Here is a 17,808-nt window from a genome sequence, read left to right as displayed (position 1 = left end):
AATTAAATTTACCACAGGTAGACTCCATTGAAGTTGTAGAAACATCTCAAGGATGATCAATGGAAACAGCATGCACCTGAGCTCAATTTCAAGTCTCATAGCAAAGGGTCTGGGTACTTATGCAAATAAGGTATTTCTGTTTTTTGTTTGTATTTTATTTGTTTTCACTTTGTCATTATGGGGTATTGTGTGTAGATTGATTAGGAAAAAGAGATGTAATCATTTTCAGAATAAGGCTGTAACGTAACAAAATGTGGAAAAAGTAAAGGGGTCTGATTACTTTCCGAACGCACTGTATTGATTGAAAAGGCGATTCTTCCCAAAGGCATAAACAGAGGTGGTGTTGTAGTCTTTATTTTAGACTTGTCTCTCAAACTGTCTTTCCCAGTGGAGGTCTGTCTACTCAGAATGCTGTTTGGGAGATGTTTCCCGATTCTCATTGTGACAACCACCTTCACCTCACGGCTTCTGTGTTCACTCCCCTTCACAATGTCAAGCTTGTAACACTGTAGCACTTGAAAGCTCTTGAGTTCTTTAAACAGTACATCTGATCAATTGTTATTACCTGTCCCACAGACCTCTACGATGAAGACCACCAGCTTTGCTGTGGAAATGTTGTCGAAGGAAGGAAGGTCCTGACTAAAATGTCCAGCCACCACCGATGCTGTGGAGACCACCAGTTTGACCAGCGAAGCCACTGCTGCTGCTTTGAACCACTATCCCCAAAGCCTCTCAATGCAAGCTGCTGTGCATCATCAAGTTCTAATGTTAGTAAAAAGCCAACCTGCTAGTTTTATATGGCTGTAATGAAACTTCACATTATGATAGTTTGTCATCTTTGTGTGTATTTTGTTCTCTCTTTTTTTCAGTACAGGGGAATTGATGCGAGTTCTACAAACTGGTAAGGTTGCCTTCATCCGTATAAAGAACCTCATACAGTCTCACTTTTCTTTATTCAATGTTCAATTCAACCATTTCATTAACAGTCAGGGTTTCAAATAATCATTTTTATGTCTTAGTTGCTAAAAGCCACGTTGGGGGTGGCATCCGTTTCAAATGATGCAATATCATTTAAAAAACGACCACTACATGTCAATAGATTTGAAATTAACTGAACATCTGCAGGTGTCAGGGATTGCTTTATTTTCCTTGTAGCTTTTGGCCGAGGCCCGAGAGTTTAACTGGTAACCTTTTGTCTGTAGAAAAAGAGTGGTGGAATAATTMGAAATGTGACGATGATTGTTTTTTAGCATGGTTTTTCAAAACTATGCTTGTGTTTGTGTACATATAAGTTTATTGTTTGTTTATGTTTATTTTGCATCTCACTCGCTCTCTACATACCTCCAGTATGCCAGGGGAGAGGCCCTGTGGTCGAGGTGCCTGTTTTAACCCGACAACAGAGGGTTGCTGTGAGAACCCTACATCTCTCCAAGGGAAGCGTTACTTGCGTCACCAGACCTGCTGTGATGGAATACCATGTAAGACAGCACAAGGTGTCCGACTAGTTTTATTTGTTTTTGTATCAGAGGCTGGTGGGAAGAGTTATAGGTGGACAGACTCATTGTAATGGCTGGAATGGAATAAATGGGACGGTATCAAACATATGGAAACCACACGTTTGTCTCCGTTCCATCTATTCTATTCCAGCCATTACAATGAGCCGGTCTTCATATAGCTTCTCCCACCAGCCTCCTCTGATTTGTATGTACACTGAGTGTACAAAACATTAGGAACATTCGCTCTTTCCATGACATAGACTGACCAGGTTGAAGGCTATAATCCCTTATTGGTGTAATTTCTTAAATCCACTTCAATCAGCGTAGATGGAGGGGAGGAGACAGGTTAAAACCTCTTAGATGTAAAGTCCCTTTGTTTATAAATCGATCTGTGGACCCCGTAGATCGAAATGGCTTGTCACATGCGCCGAACACAACAGGTGTTCACCCTCCACCATACTTTACAATGATGATKAGGTTTTGATGTTGGTGTGCTGTACCTTTTTCTCTCCACACATAGTGTTGTGTGTTCCTTCCAAACAACACAACTTTAGTTTCATYTGTCCACAGAATATTGCCAGTAGCGCTGTGGAACATCCAGGTGCTCTTTTGCGAACTTCAGACATGCAGAATTTGAGGGGACAGCAGTGGCTTCTTCCATGTGATCCTCCCATGAACACCATTCTTGTTTAGTGTTTTTTATGTATTGTAGACTCGTCAACAGAGATGTTAGCATCTTCCACAGATTTCTGTAAGTCTTTAGCTGACACTAGGATTCTTCTTAACCTCATTGAGCATTCTGTGCTGTGTTCTTGCAGTCATTTTTGCAGAACGGTCACTCCTAGGGAGAGTAGCAACACTGCTGAACTTTCTCCATTTTTAAACAATTTGTCTTACAGTGGACTGACTTTTAGAGATACTTTTGTAACCATTTCAAGCTTTATGAAAGGCAACAATTCTTAATCTTAGGTCTTCTGAGATCTCTTTTGTTYGAGGCATGGTTCACATTAGGCAATGCTTCTTGTGAATAGCAAACTCAAATTTTGTGAGTGTTTTTTATAGGGCAGGGCAGCTCTAACCAAAATCACCAATCTCGTCTCAATGATTGGACTCCAGGTTAGTTGACTCCTAACTCCAATTATCTTTTGGAGAAGTCATTAGCCTAGGGGCTCACATACTTTTTCCAACCTACGCTGTGAATGTTTAAATTATGTATTCAATATAGACAAGAAAAATACAATAATTTGTGTGTCATTAGTTTCAGCACACTGTGTTTGTCTATTGTTGTGACTTAGATGAAGGTCAGATCAAATTTTATATCAAATTTATGCAGAAATCCAGGTAATTCCAAAGGGTTCATATACTTTTTCTTGCAACTGTAGGTTAAACTATCGTCTGTCGCATCACAGTGTTATTGCCATTGACGATGTCTGTCAAACATCGTTGATTTCTGATTTATATCGTAACATTTTCCAACCCTAGCCCTCAATCCTTACATCATAGCACATTGAGTTTGATTTACAGCCATTCATCTAAAATAATTAATAGATTCAACAACAAAAAACTTTATGTTCGTCATAGATGGACAACATTGATATGGGGTGAARGGCGGGTTCCTAACAAGTTCAGGAAGGCAAGCAAGAGCTATGTGTGACGTTCACAGCAGTGGGGGCAAGAGAGACCTTTAGAAAATATGTACATTTCTCTAACACTAAACATACAAATATGTATTTTACAGTTATAAGGAAGGTGAAATCTCATAGTTAGTGGTTTTATAGTTGTATTATACTATATTTAGAAAGCATAGAAGTAATTTCAAGCCTTATTAATACAGTTTTGTTGAATAGGAAATACGTCATATAAAATATTTCATATTTTTATCATGTTTGTACTGTGTACTTGAGCTTGTGTCCTGAAAAGTGACTACACTGCAGCAATTTAGAACTATCTTTACTAGAGAGGTGAGATTTTAACGTTTCTTGGAGWATGCAGCATTACTACTTATTGTTTATGGTCCTCTCATGAGACATAATTACTTTCGGAGATTACGTAGATTACATTTCAGATTACATGTAGTTACATTTGWCTTTTTAAAGAAGGATTTTTCAAGCCTTGAGACAATTGAGACATGTATTGTATATGTGTGCCATTCAGAGGATGAATGGGCAAGACAAAAGATTCAAGTGCCTTTGATTGGGGTATGCTAGTAGGGGCCAGGCTCACCGGATAGTGTGTCAAGCATGAGGTTTAAGTGTCTGTCCTATATCTAGGAGATATAAGAAAGCTTAGGAAATATATATACAGTGCATATGGAAAGCATTCAGACCCCCTGCCTTTTTCAAAATGTTATGTTACAGCCTTATTCTAAAATTGATTAAATCACCTTTGGCAGCAATTACAGCCTTGAGTCTCCTTCTGTATGACGCTACAAGCTTGACACACCTGTATTCGGGGAGTTTCTCCCATTCTTCTCTGCAGATCCTCTTAAACTCTGTCATGTTGAACATCTCTCCAGAGATGTTCGATTGGGTTCAAGTCCGGGCTCTGGCTGGGCCACTCAAGGACATTCAGAGACTTGCCCCGAAGCCACTCCTGCGTTGTCTTGGCTGTCTGCTTAGGGTTGTTGTCCTGTTGGAATGTGAACCTTTGCCCCAGTCTGAGGTCTTGAGTGCTCTGGAGAAGGTTTTCGTCAAGGATCTCTCTGTACTTTTCTCCGTTCATCTTTTCCTCGATCCTGACTAGTCTCCCAGTCCCTGCCGCTGAAAAACATCCCCACAGCATGATGCTGCCACCACCATGCTTCACCGTAGGGATGGTGCCAGGTTTCCTCTAGATGTGATGCTTGGCATTCAGGCCAAAGAGTTCAATCTTGGTTTCATCAAAACAGAGAATCTTGTTTCTCATGGTCTGAGAGTCCTTTAGGTGCCTTTTGGCAAACTCCAAGTGGGCTGTCATGTGCCTTTTACTGAGGAATGGCTTCTGGCCACTCTACCATAAAGGCCTGATTGGTGGAGTGCTGCAGAGATGGTTGTCCTTCTGGAAGGTTCTCCCATCTCCACAGAGGAGCTCGGGTTCTTGGTCAACTCCATGACCAAGGCCCTTCTCCCCACAATTGCTCAGTTTGGCCGGGCAGCCAGCTCTAGGAAGAGTATTGGTGGTTCCAAACTTCTTCCGTTTAAGAATGATGGAAGACACTGTGTTCTTGGGGACCTTTAATGATGAAGACATGTTTTGGTACCCTTCCCCAGATCTATGCCTTGACACAATCCTGTCTTASAGCTGTAGGGACAATTTATTTGACCTCATGGCATGGTTTTTGCTCTGACATGCACTGACATGCCTTTCCAAATAATGTCCAGTTAGTTGAATTTACCACAGGTGGACTCCAATCAAGTTGTAGAAACATCTCAAGGATGATCAATGGAAACAGGATGAACCTGAACTCAATTGCGAGTCTCATAGCAAAGGGTTTGAATACTTATGTAAATAAGGTATTTYTKWTTTTWTTTTTTTWTATACGTTTGCAATCATTTCTAAAAAGCTGTTTTCAGTTTGTCATTATGGGGTATTGTGTGTAGATTGATGAGGGRAAAAATAAATTTGATCAATTTTAGAATAAGGCTGTAACGAAATGTGGAAAAAGTCAAGGGGTCTGAATACTTTCTGAATGCGCAGTAAGTTCTGTAGAATTCTATAGCAGACTAGTATTTTATCATGTGGGTCATCACCAGCTCTGTCCTCCCTCCTTCCCATCTCTCTAACCAGGTCCCTACAATGTTGCTAGATGTGGCTCTCAGGTTTACAATCCAGACATCAACATCTGCTGTGCCGGACAGCTTTCTCATAGGGTGCTTGGGAAAAACCTGGTGAGTCCATTAACCCACAGAGCTTAGGCCTACAGCTAAAGCCTAGTTCATTGAACGTCCTCCGCTACATTAAAATGAGTTCTCCTCATCTCAGTCAAATTGAAGTTAAACAGCTAAATCATCCATCTGTCTGTTGAGTTGCTGTTGGTCAAGGCATGAAGACAATGCTGTACACTACAGTGATGTATCTGTGTATTTTTTAAATGGTCAAAATAACTAAAAGCGGCATTATAAGACAAGGCTGAAACTTTATGTTGTCCACAGACCCATTTCAGTTTGTTCAGAATGTTTAGACAGGGCCCCAGTTGGAAGTSGGTGTCTTATACTCCAGCCAATGTCCTAGAGTGCTGTTTGATCTAAAAGTCTATCAGGGAGAAARTCTGCCCCATGATTTGCCAGTAACAAGGACTATTTTATGATTGTGTGTGAATTTAGGGAATGCACATGCTATGGTGTGTTTGCATGAAATTGTCTGTATTAATGTCTGTATTTGTGTCTATTATTCATGTTTTGTGTGTGTTGATACCCTGCTGACTGGTGTGTGTGTGTGTCTCTCCCAGTGCTGCGGTACAACTCCATATGGTGTAGTGGACCGAGGGGTGCTGTGCTGTAACCAGACGTTGCACCGTGGGGTGGAGGCTGGGCACCAGTGCTCCCCAGGTGGCCACTTGTATCTGCCATCCCGTGACATGGTGTGTGAGTCACGCGTTCATCTCAACGATCCAGGCAAACACTGCTGTGGAGAACAGACATACAACCCTCAGGATGAGATCTGCTGCAACGGACACAAGTGAGTTGCTCTGTAGGGTGAAACTGTAGGTAGTTGAATCTAGCCAGGCAGTTTATCCCAAAGACGTGGGGTTATCACTGTCTGCAAGCACAGTTCAGAGTGGCACAGTTCAGAGTGGCACAGGGCTAACGATTAGATCACTTCATCTTCAACAGAATGTATCCAGCCTCCCCTGTCCAAGTGATGATGCAATCCCACTAGGCACGTCAATTCAACATATCTATTCCACGTTGGTTCAACGTGATGTCATTGAAATGACGTGGAAACAACGTTGATTCAACCAGTGTGTGCCCAGTGGGATGTTTTGGTGTGTGTGGGTGTGTGTGCATGTTAGTTATAGTACAAACTGTGGAAAGTATTTTCCAACCATCAGAGACTGGGTGTGCATCTTTGTATGTTTGTGTCTGGGAGACATGAATGGATGTGATTGTGGTGGAAAAAAACATACCCACATTCCCAGGCCCACTACTTTCGATTTTGGTAGAATTTCGTTGGAGAACCACTGACTCCCAGAGGGCGTCTACCGCTGCAGCCAAAGGTCTAAAGGTCTCCTCCCATTCTGTACTTCACTTCCCTTTTTCCAGTCAGAGTCGTTCAGCCAGTTAGACTGCCAGACATCTCCTAAGAGAGGTGGTATGTCTGCTTCGGGGTCTCTAGGAGGAGGCCAGACACCTGTTTTTGTTTGGGGGGTGAGTAGTTGTWTTTGTCTACCTAGCCCTGTTGTGTAACTTGTGCTTGACCTCGGTGTCTGACTCTAGGAGGAAGCTGGTTGATTCCTGTTTGGGATTTGAGGAATGTTACTAATGTACATTCCAGGTAAATATTGGCTGAAGTGTGTTTATAGGGAATTCAGAAAAATGTACCATGTCTGAGGTGATACATGACGCGGACGGGAATCCATTTTTCTTTTTAAAGCACTACTACTTGTTTTGACTCTGTACAGCGGCTTCACACACTGATCTGAAGTCTTTGGAAACGTGGTCGAACACATTAACAAACAATGCTCCAATGTTAAAGGCTCTCACCCTGTCATTCAAAATGTGGGTCGCGACCCCTGGTTAGGTCCCCATGAAGTTGCAAGGCAGTCTGAATTTACACAGATGCCATTACTCAGTACTTTGGTCATGAAACAAGCGGGAAGTCTGTGAGAACAGTGCAGTTGTGAGTGACGCACTTCGATTTGCTCCCGTTTTGACTCTGTGGTTGAATCTCAAATTACTTCCTTATCCTTGTTTGTGTCTGACTTCAAGGCATGACACGTGTAACAAAGTCACGAGTGTGTCCTGAAGTTGAGGGTTTTGTTGATCCTCTCGCTACTCTTGAGGTCACCCTCCCAAGTTCCCTCCGCAGCACGTGACAACGGAGGGCCCTCCGAGCGAGTTGGTAAGCGCGAGAGGCTGGTTTATGAGCAGTGGTGGAAAAAGTACCCAATTGTCATACTTGAGTAAAAGTAAAGATAATGTACTTGAAAATGACTCACGTAAAGCCATCCAGTAAAAGTCTAAAAGTATTTGGTTTTTAAATATACTTAAGTATCAAAAGTAAATGTAATTGCTAAAATATACTTAAGTATCAAAAGTAAAAGTATAAATAAATCATTTCAAATTCCTTATATTATGCAAACCAAACAGACCCATTTTATTTTTTATTTACGGATAGCCAGGGGTATACTTCCAAGCTCAGAGATCATTTACAAATAAAGCATTTGTGTTTAGTGAGTCCGTCAGATCAGAGGCAGTAGAGATGACCAGGGATGTTCTCTTGATAAGTGCGTGAATTGRACCATTTTCCTGTCCTGCTAAGCATTCAAAATGTAACGGGTACTTTTGGGTGTCAGGGAAAATGTTTGGAGTAAAAAGTACATTATTGTCTTTAGTAAAGTAAAAGTTGTCAAAAATATAAATAGTAAAGTACAGATATTTTATTTTATTTAATCTTTATTTAACTATGCAGGTTAAGAACAATTCCTATTTACAATGATGGCCAACCAAAAGGCAAAAGGCCTCCTGCTGGGACGGGGGCTGGGATTAAAAAATAACATATAAATATCGGACAAAACACATATCACGACAAGAGACAACACAACACTACATAAAGAGAGACCTAAGACAACAACATAGCAAGGCAGCAACACATGACAACACAGCATGGTAGCAACACAACAACAACATGGTAGCAACACATCATGGTAGCAGCACAAAACATGGTCCAAACATTATTGGGCACAGACAACAGCACAAAGGGCAAGAAGGTAGAGACAACAATACATCCCGCAAAACAGACACAACTGTCAGTAAAAATGTCCATGATTGAGTCTTTGAAAAAAGAGATTGAGATAAAACTGTCCAGTTTGAGTGTTTGTTGCAGCTCGTTCCAGTCGCTAGCTGCAGCGAACTGAAAAGAGGAGCGACCCAGGGATGTGTGTGCTTTGGGGACCTTTAACAGAATGTGACTGGCAGAACGGGTGTTGTATGTGGAGGATGAGGGCTGCAGTAGATATCTCCGATAGGGGGGAGTGAGGCCTAAGAGGGTTTTATAAATAAGCATCAASCAGTGGGTCTTGCGAYGGGTATACAGAGATGACCWGTTTACAGAGGAGTATAGAGTGCAGTGATGTGTCCTATAAGGAGCATTGGTGGCAAATCTGATGGCCGAATGGTAAAGAACATCTAGCCGCTCGAGAGCACCCTTACCTGCTGATCTATAAATTATGTCTCCGTAATCTAGCATGGGTAGGATGGTCATCTGAATCAGGGTTCGTTTGGCAGCTGGGGTGAAAGAGGAGCGATTACGATAGAGGAAACCAAGTCTAGATTTAACTTTAGCCTGCAGCTTTGATATGTGCTGAGAGAAGGACAGTGTACTATCTAGCTATACTCCCAAGTAGCTGTATGAGGTGACTACCTCAAACTCTAAACCCTCAGAGGTAGTAATCACATCTGTGGGGAGAGGGGCATTCTTCTTACCAAACCACATGACCTTTGTTTTGGAGGTGTTCAGAACAAGGTTAAGGGTAGAGAAAGCTTGTTGGACACGAAGAAAGCTTTGTTCTAGAGCATTTAACACAAAATCGGGGATCTGTTGGAGCGTGCCCCTGGCTATCCGTAAATTCAAGAAAATGGTGCCGTCTGGTTTGCTTAATATAAGACATTTTGAAATTACTTATACTTTTACTTTTGATACTTAAGTATATTTGAGCAATTACATTTACTTTTGATACTTAATAAGTATATTTAAAACCAAATACTTTTACTTAAGTAGTATTTTACTGAGTGACTTTCACTTTTACTTAAGTCATTTTCTATTAAGGTATCTTTTCCTCAAGTATGAGATTGGGTACTTTTTCCACCACTGGGTTTTGGTAATCTCTCTTCATTACTCAATCTGTTGATTCAAGCAATCAATGGGCTAAAATAATACATTCTTATAACTAGACTCTCCAGATTGCATTTCTTTGAGTGCTATATTTATTGAAATATAATGGTTATAATCCATCAAATTATAAATATTCAGTACTTATGGATATGAGTTCACCGAACATGACAGCTCTTTTTTTAAATATATWTTTTTWWATTATTAACCCCTCTTCGGAGGACAAGTATATTTTAGATTTTTTTTACAGGTTTTTTGCTACATAAACTCAACAAAAAAAGAAACGTCCCTTTTTCAGGACCCTGTCTTTCAAAGATAATTCGTAAAAGTCAAAATAACTTCACAGATCTTCATTGTAAACGGTTTAAACACTATTTCCCATGCTTGTTCAATGTACCATAAACAATTAATGAACATGCACCTGTGGAACGGTCGTTAAGACACTATCAGCTTACAGACGGTATGCAATTAAGGTCACAGTTATGAAAACTTAGGAAACTAAAGAGGCCTTTCTACTGATTCTGAAAAACACCAAAAGAAAGATGCCCAGTCCCTGCTCATCTGCGTGAACGTGACTTAGGCATGCTGCAAGGAGGCACAAGGACTGCAGATGTGGCCAGGGCAATAAATTGCAATGTCCGTACTGTGAGACGCCTAAGACAGAGCTACAGGGAGACAGGACGGGAGTTGATCGTCCTCGCAGTGGCAGACCACGTGTAACAACACTTGCACAGGATCGGTACATCCGAACATCACTCCTGCGGGACAGGTACAGGATGGCAACAACTGCCTGAGTTACACCAGGAACGTACAATCCCTCCATCAGTGCTCAGACTGTCTGCAATAGGTTGAGAGAGGCTAGACTGAGGGCTTGTAGGCCTGTTGTAAGGCAAGTCCTCACCAGACAACGTTGCCTATGGGCACAAACCCACCGTCGCTGGACCAGACAGGACTGGCAAAAAGTGCTCTTCACTGACAAGTTGCGGTTTTGTCTCACCAGGTGGATGGTTGGATTCACGTTTATCGTCAAAGAATGAGCGTTACACCGAGGTCTGTACTGTGGAGCGGGATCGATTTGGAGTGGAGGGTCCGTCATGGTCTGGGGCAGTGTGTCACAGCATCATCGGACTGAGCTTGTTGTCATTGCAGGCAATATCAACGCTGTGAGTTACAGGGAAGACATCCTCCTTCCTCATGTGGTACCCTTCCTGCAGGCTCATCCTGACATGACCCTCTAGCATGACAATGCCACCAGCCAACTGCTCGTTCTGTGCGTGATGCTCTACCATGGCCAGCAAAGAGCCCGGATCTCAATCCCATTGAGCACGTCTGGGACTGTTGGATCGGAGGGTGAGGGCTAGGCCATTCCCCCAGAAATGTCCGGGAACTTGCAGGTGCCTGTGGAAGAGTGGGTAACATCTCACATCAAGAACTGGCAAATCTGTGCAGTCCATGAGGAGAGATGCACTGCAGTACTTAATGCAGCTGGGGCCACACCAGATACTGACTTACTTTTGATTTTGACCCCCCCCCCCTTTGTTCAGGGACACATTATTCAATTTCTGTTAGTCACATGTCTTTGGAACTTGTTCAGTTTATGTCTCAGTTGTTGAATCTTGTAATGTTCATACAAATATTTACATGTTAAGTTTGCTGAAAATAAACGCAGTTGACCGTGAGAGGACATTTCTTTTTTTGCTGAGTTTATACATAYATTTTACATATACATTTTACATACATGGTACTTTTATATAAAGCAGTCACATAACAATAATACTTTACCAAACATAAGCTCTTTAATCCCAACCCTCAGCCACTCTCAGCCCATCCCACCTATCACCATAGACCACCCTCGTGTGCTATATATTTTTCAATTGGGCTGTGATGTTTTACAGATTTTTTTTAACCTTTCTAATTGTATAGTATCCACAGATTGTGAGCTAAAGATGAAAACCTTTCCTACTAGTATTTTTATATTATTTATTGACTGACTGGCTTTCCAAATCGCCAAACACTGCTATTTGTAAGGTTAATTTTAAGTGCATGTTGTGATTTTTTTTTTTTTTTACCATTCCTGTACCTGTGACCAGAAACGAGCTACATAGGGCCAATACCAAAATAAATGATCGATTGATTCGGTCTCTTCGCAGCAAAATCTACAGAGCAAGAATTTTATATAATAATTTCAATTGAAAAACTCTTAACTGTTGAATCAAGTGTCGTTTTTTTGTACCAGTTCATGAACCATATGCCATGGAATTTGTACATCGCAAATCTCTTCCCATTTATTTAGCAACCGTTATGGTGCAGCTGTCAACATTTTTGTCCTCAAATTAAACTGGTATATTTTTCTATTTATGCCAGTTCATTGCAGCCAATATATATCTTTAATATATGGCAGACAAACAAGTTCCCTACCTTCTCCCTTTTCCACTTGCCTCATTTTTGTTGTATTGCTGCAATCAGTTGGTTGTACGTTTGTATTGAGCAGATATTCCCATATATTTTCGATAACTGCATATGTGACATAACTCCTCCGTTTCTATTCATAATATCATTAACAAATATAATAACATTTTTAAACATTTTTTACATAAARAATGTTTTTTTTTATTGATCAGTATATTTGAGTTTAACCATAACATTTGTTGTAATATTTGTTCTATCTTTTCTGGAGGATAAATCTGAAATTGTAACAATCTTTGCATGGCTTGTTTAAGAAAGGGCGATACTTTAAACAAAATGTCATTTTCAATTAGTAGGAAATGAGAAGTTGTAATCTGTATAAAGGGAAAAGGGACATTTTTGARCAATGGATGAGCCTTTCTTAATAATTTCCTGGAGAACCATTTTGGGTTTAAGTATAACTTATGTATGAGTGAAGCTTTTAGTGAGAAGTTTAAAGCTTTAATATTTTATCATTTTAGCCCCCCAAACTCATTCATTATAGAAATAGGCACATTTCATTTTGTCTGGCTTAGCATTCCAAATAAAATGAAATATTTTTTGCTCATATGATTTGAAAAACAAGTCATCTGGAGTAGGCAGTGCCATTAATAAGTAAGTATTCTGTGATAGGACCAAAGAGTTAATCAATATGATTTTTCCATAAATAGACAAGTATTTACCTCGCCATCGTTTCAGAATCTTATCTATTGTTGCTAACTTTCTATTGAAATGAATTGTGGAAAGTTCATTTATATCCAGGTATSTCTACTTCACCATCCGCCCATTTTATTGGTAAACTACAAGGTAGTGTAAACACTATATTTTAACGATCCAATTCATAAATATGGTGCACTTGTCATAATTAGTTTTTAATCCAGAGAGGCTAGAATAGTGATCAAGATCTTCAATGAGACTGTGCAGGGATCCAGGTTGCGGACTTAAGAAAAAAACGCTTCACGGATGGGATGGTGTTCTTTGGCTTGCAAGCCTCCCCCTTCTCAATCGCACTCCACACTGCCCTTTCCCACCTGGACAAAAGGAACACCTATGTGAGAATGCTGTTCATTGACTACAGCTCAGCGTTCAACACCATAGTGCACACGAAGCTCATCACTAAGCTAACGACCCTGGGACTAAACACCTCCCTCTGCAACTGGATCCTGGACTTCCTGACGGGCCGCTCCCAGGTGGTAAGGGTAGGCAACAACACGTTTGCCACGCTGATCCTCAACACTGGGCMCCCTCAGGGGTGTGTACTTAGTCCCCTGCTGTACTCCCTGTTCACTCACAACTGCGTGGCAAAACACGACTCCAACACCGTCATTAAGTTTGCTGATGACACAACAGTGGTAGGCCTGATCACCGGCAACGATGAGACAGCCTTTAGGGAGGAGGTCAGAGACGTGGTCGTGTGGTGCCAGGACAACAACCTCTCCCTCAATGTGAGCAAGACAAAGGAGCTGATCGTGGACTACAGGAAAAGGCGGGCCGAACAGGCCCCCATTAACATCAATAGGGCTGTAGTGGAGTAGGTYGAGAGTTTCATGTTCCTTGGTGTCCACATCACCAACAATCTATCATGGTCCAAGCACACCAAGACAGTCGTGAAGAGGACACGACAAAACCTTTTCCCCCTCAGGAGACTGAAAAGATTTGGCATGGGTCCCCAGATCCTCAAAAAGTTCTATAGCCGCACTATCGAGATATAATATTCCACCCACTAAGACCATCAGACCATCTCCCTGACTCATGACGCACCTTCGTGTCCTAAGGCAAACCCTTGGCCGCCAATTGGCGTTGGCCCAGAGGGAAATATGGGCAGTCCCATGAGAACATAAATATCTATGAGGGTGCTTAAGAGAACTAACCAAATAACATGGAAAACAGTCAGAAAAAAATTAATAGTAACAAGAATATATAATATTAATATAAATAATAACAGCACAATCTTATAAATGCATGCTCATATTTAGAAAGTCCTAGCAAGGCTATAAGCATGTCAGTCCAGCCTGCTCACTTCATTGGATTCAATTGTTTGAAACATTTTGAAAAAATGAAGAGGAAACAACATAAATATATCACAAGACCAGTCCTTTTTTTTTTTTAAATGTCCAATACATGCAAGACATATTTCATGTAGTCCTCATTATATCCTGTTGTTTTCCCGACAAAAAAAAGGAGGAAGGAAAAAAAAAAAAGATTCTAACGGCTGCTAATGACTGGAAAAAATGAAAAACTAAAAAATGTGTCTTAGGCATCACACTGCCCATAAAGGAAAACCCAAGTTTAACTTACAATCGACTCTGACACAGCCACGGCACGACAGCCAAGAATACATGCAGTACTGACAATCCAGAGCGAGTRAACCTGTAAAACCAACCCCTCTCTCTACCCATACACATTTAGTTTTTTATTCCACGGTCATTACTCGATCACCTTGGCGGTTGTACACCTAGGCCTATATCATTAGGATCAATAATATAAATAGTTTACATAGAAATATATAATTACACCTCTCTCACATAGAGAAGTGCTTCCATAAGCCAGTTATTGTGTTAGTTCTACCGTTAACTTTAACCAGTTTATCCAAGTGTTAACTAACTCGCCACACACTAATAGAGACAACAGCCCTGTTGACAATACCTAATCAATTTGTTGGTGTGTATCGGAACCGCTCTCTTTCTATTGGGAGGTCAAATCTTTTTTCTCTGCACAGACACCGCAGGTTGGGGAACATGTCCTGCTGCGGAGGGAAGGGCTACAGCCCCAGCAGTAGCCAGATGAAGTGCTGTGCAGGGACTCTGTACGACCTGCAGATTCAGGAGGATGCCCAGTGCTGTGGGAATGTCCTGATGGAGGCCGGCTCCACCTGCTGCTCYGCCCSAGGRMTAGACCTGCTCTACCCTACCCAGCCAGGGTTCACCTGCTGTGGGCACCGCTACCCCAACTCCTCCCTGTGGTCTTGCTGTGCGGGGGTCCTGCACCCAAGGACTGAACGAAACACCACCAGCATGAACATGATTCCAGGTCAGTGGGAACAGGATACACTCCGAACTTGACTCCCATTTTTCACCATGATTTATGTCACAGTTTGAGTTGCGTCTGTTCTGAAAGGCCCTACGAAAGATCAATCCACAGGCCAGACGAGTGATATGATGATTCTATATGTAGTTCATAAAAGATAAAGGGGGTGTGTTATGATGGGTCCCTGTCCGGATTCTGTCTCTGTCTTAGCCCGTTTGATTAGACTGTTGTTTACTATCCTCAGGACCCAGGCTTCTACCACTGGGGGATTTGAAGACGGAAGATCTGTGTTACACTGAAGGTAAGGCCTCCAGTTTGAAGCACAGAATGAAGGAAACATGACTCTATACTTTGACCTTTAGCAAGAACAGTGGGGAAGCATTTGAATCTACACTGAACAAAAATGCGACCGACCGGCTGGATTCGGTCTTATGTAGCAAAATTTGTGGTGTTTTGTACATTGGATAAAAGTATAGACTCGGAGCTAGAAAATGGCATATCGTGCACTAGAGTTGAGGAACAATGGGGAAGTAATTCTGCTTTGAAAGTTGATAAACTTGTAACCCCACTTTTGAGAAAATGGCCCTTGAATGTTTTGGTACCACTACTGGAGAGCTCTTCTTTGTCTGCACCCATTCAGCATCRTTCACATCCTCTTAAGCCAGCCCCACCCTTCTCTTTCAGGATTCACATGTGAGGCTAAACAGAGTGAGTACATCTTGTGCTGGGGACAATAAAAGGCCACTTTAAAATGTGCAGTTTTGTCACACAACACAATCCCAGAGATGTCTCAAGTTTTTAGGGAGCGTGCAATTGGCACACTGACTGCAAGAATGTCCACCAGAGCTGTTAATTTCTCTACCATAAGCTGCTTCCAACATCGTTTTATAGAATTTGGCAGTACGTCCAACCGCAGACCACGTGTATCCAGCCCAGGACCTCCACATCTGGCTTCTTCTTCGTCTTGTGGGGTGGTTGGGAGGGTGCTGAGCAGTAGTTTTGTCTGTAATAAAGCCATTTTGTGGGGGGAAATTATTTCTGATTGGCTGGGCCTAGCTCCCCAGTGGATCCCCTCCCAGGCCCAGTCATGGCTACACCCCTACACGGTGATGTGAATTCCATAGATTAGGGCCTAATTTATTTATTTCAATTGATTGATTTCCAAATATGACTTAGTCAAATCTTTGAAATTGTTGCATGTTCTGTTTATATTTTTGTTCAGTATACAGTTGGAAGTTTACATACACTTAGGTTGGAGTCATTAAACTTGTTTTTCAACCACTCCACAAATTTCTTGTTAACAAACTATAGTTTTGGCAAGTTGGTTAGGACATCTACTTTGTGCATGACACAAGTAATTTTTCCAGCAATTGTTTACAGACAGATTATTTCACTTATAAGTCACTGTATCACAATTCCAGTGGGTCAGAATTCTACATACACTAAGTTGACTGTGCCTTTAAACAGCTTGGAAAATTCCAGAAAATGATGTCACGGCTTTAGAAGCTTCTAAATAGAGAAATTCCCCCAGGGCTCTGTTCTAGCCTCTCCTATTCGCTATACACCAAGTCTTGCCTGTCAATACCTCACATGGTCCTCCTATCATGTAATGCAGACGACACACAACAGTAGTCTCTTCCTTTCCCCCTTCTTAATGACCAGGTGGCGAATCGCATCTCTGCATGTCTGGCAGACATATCAGTGTGGATGGACGGATCACCACCTCAAGCTGAACACTCGCAAGACGGACTGCTCTTCCGCCCGGGGAAGGACTGCCCGTTCCATGATCTCGCGCATCCACGTGATCAACTCCATTGTGTCTCCACCATGCGGCGAAAGAACCGTGTTGGCGTGATCCTGGACAACACCACTGGTCTCAACTAACATCAAGGCGTGGGCCCTCGTCTGTAGGTTCATCTCATCACAACATCCGCAGAGACGGACCGCCTCACAGCAGGAAGCGGCGCAGTTCCTAATCAGGCACTTGCATCTTCCGTCTGGATACCACATCGCTGTTGGCTGGGCTCCCTGCCTGTGCCATAAACCCCTACAACTCATCAAAACGCCGCAGCCCGTCGGTTCATCCTTCCAAGTTCTCTACGTCATCTTCCTCCCTCCCGCTCCACGGCTTCCAGTGAAGCTCGGCATGCCGCTACAAGCCATGGTGTCTGTGCCTACGGAGCTGTGAGGGAAGCCAACCTCAGTACCTCCAGGCTCTGATCAGGCCCTCACCCAAACAAGGCACTGCGTTCATACATCTGCCTGCTCGCCTCCCTACCACTGAGGAAGTACAGTTCCCGCTCAGTCCAGTCAAAACTGTTTGCTGCTCTGGCCCCCAATGGGTAACAAACTCCCTCACGACGCCTAGACAGCGGATCAATCACCACCTCCGAGAAGCATACCTAAACCCCCACCTCTTTAAGGAAATACCTAGATATGAAAAAGTAAACTCTCACCCCCCCCCCCTTAAAAGACTTCAGATGCACTATGTAAAGTGGCTGTCAGCTGGATGTCATAAGGTGAATGGCCCAATGTAGTCGCTCTGGATACAGAGCGCTGCAAATGACTTAAAATGTAAATGTAAGTAAATGTAAATGTAAAATGTATAATTAACGTGGTACTTTTCAGGTGTTTTGAATTGCTCCCAGGATGAACCAGACTGTGGAGGTCTACAATTGTTTTTTCTGAGGTCTTAGCTGATTTTTTGTTACCATGATGTCAAGCGAAGAGTCACTGAGTTTGAAGTTAGCCTTGAAATACCTCACAGGTACACCCTCCAATGTACTCAAATTATGTCAATAGGCGCTACAAA

At 42.1% G+C, this 17,808-nt stretch overlaps 1 protein-coding gene across 1 annotated transcript in view; it reads left to right on the top strand.

The window, feature by feature from the left end:
* LOC111960594 (uncharacterized) overlaps positions 1–17,808 on the top strand; it is a 35,508-nt gene that overhangs the window by 10,256 nt on the left and 7,444 nt on the right. The window contains exons 6-12 of the mRNA XM_023982663.2: positions 577–767; positions 870–901; positions 1,348–1,478; positions 5,262–5,362; positions 5,923–6,152; positions 14,689–14,999; positions 15,241–15,297. Coding sequence (XP_023838431.1) covers positions 577–767; positions 870–901; positions 1,348–1,478; positions 5,262–5,362; positions 5,923–6,152; positions 14,689–14,999; positions 15,241–15,297 — 1,053 coding nt within the window. The remainder of the gene's footprint in view (positions 1–576; positions 768–869; positions 902–1,347; positions 1,479–5,261; positions 5,363–5,922; positions 6,153–14,688; positions 15,000–15,240; positions 15,298–17,808) is intronic.

Source organism: Salvelinus sp. IW2-2015, linkage group LG4p (assembly GCF_002910315.2).
Source record: "Salvelinus sp. IW2-2015 linkage group LG4p, ASM291031v2, whole genome shotgun sequence".
NCBI lineage: Eukaryota > Metazoa > Chordata > Actinopteri > Salmoniformes > Salmonidae > Salvelinus > Salvelinus sp. IW2-2015.
Note: the sequence above shows the minus strand (reverse complement) of the source record. Positions and strands in the feature narration are given on the sequence as shown.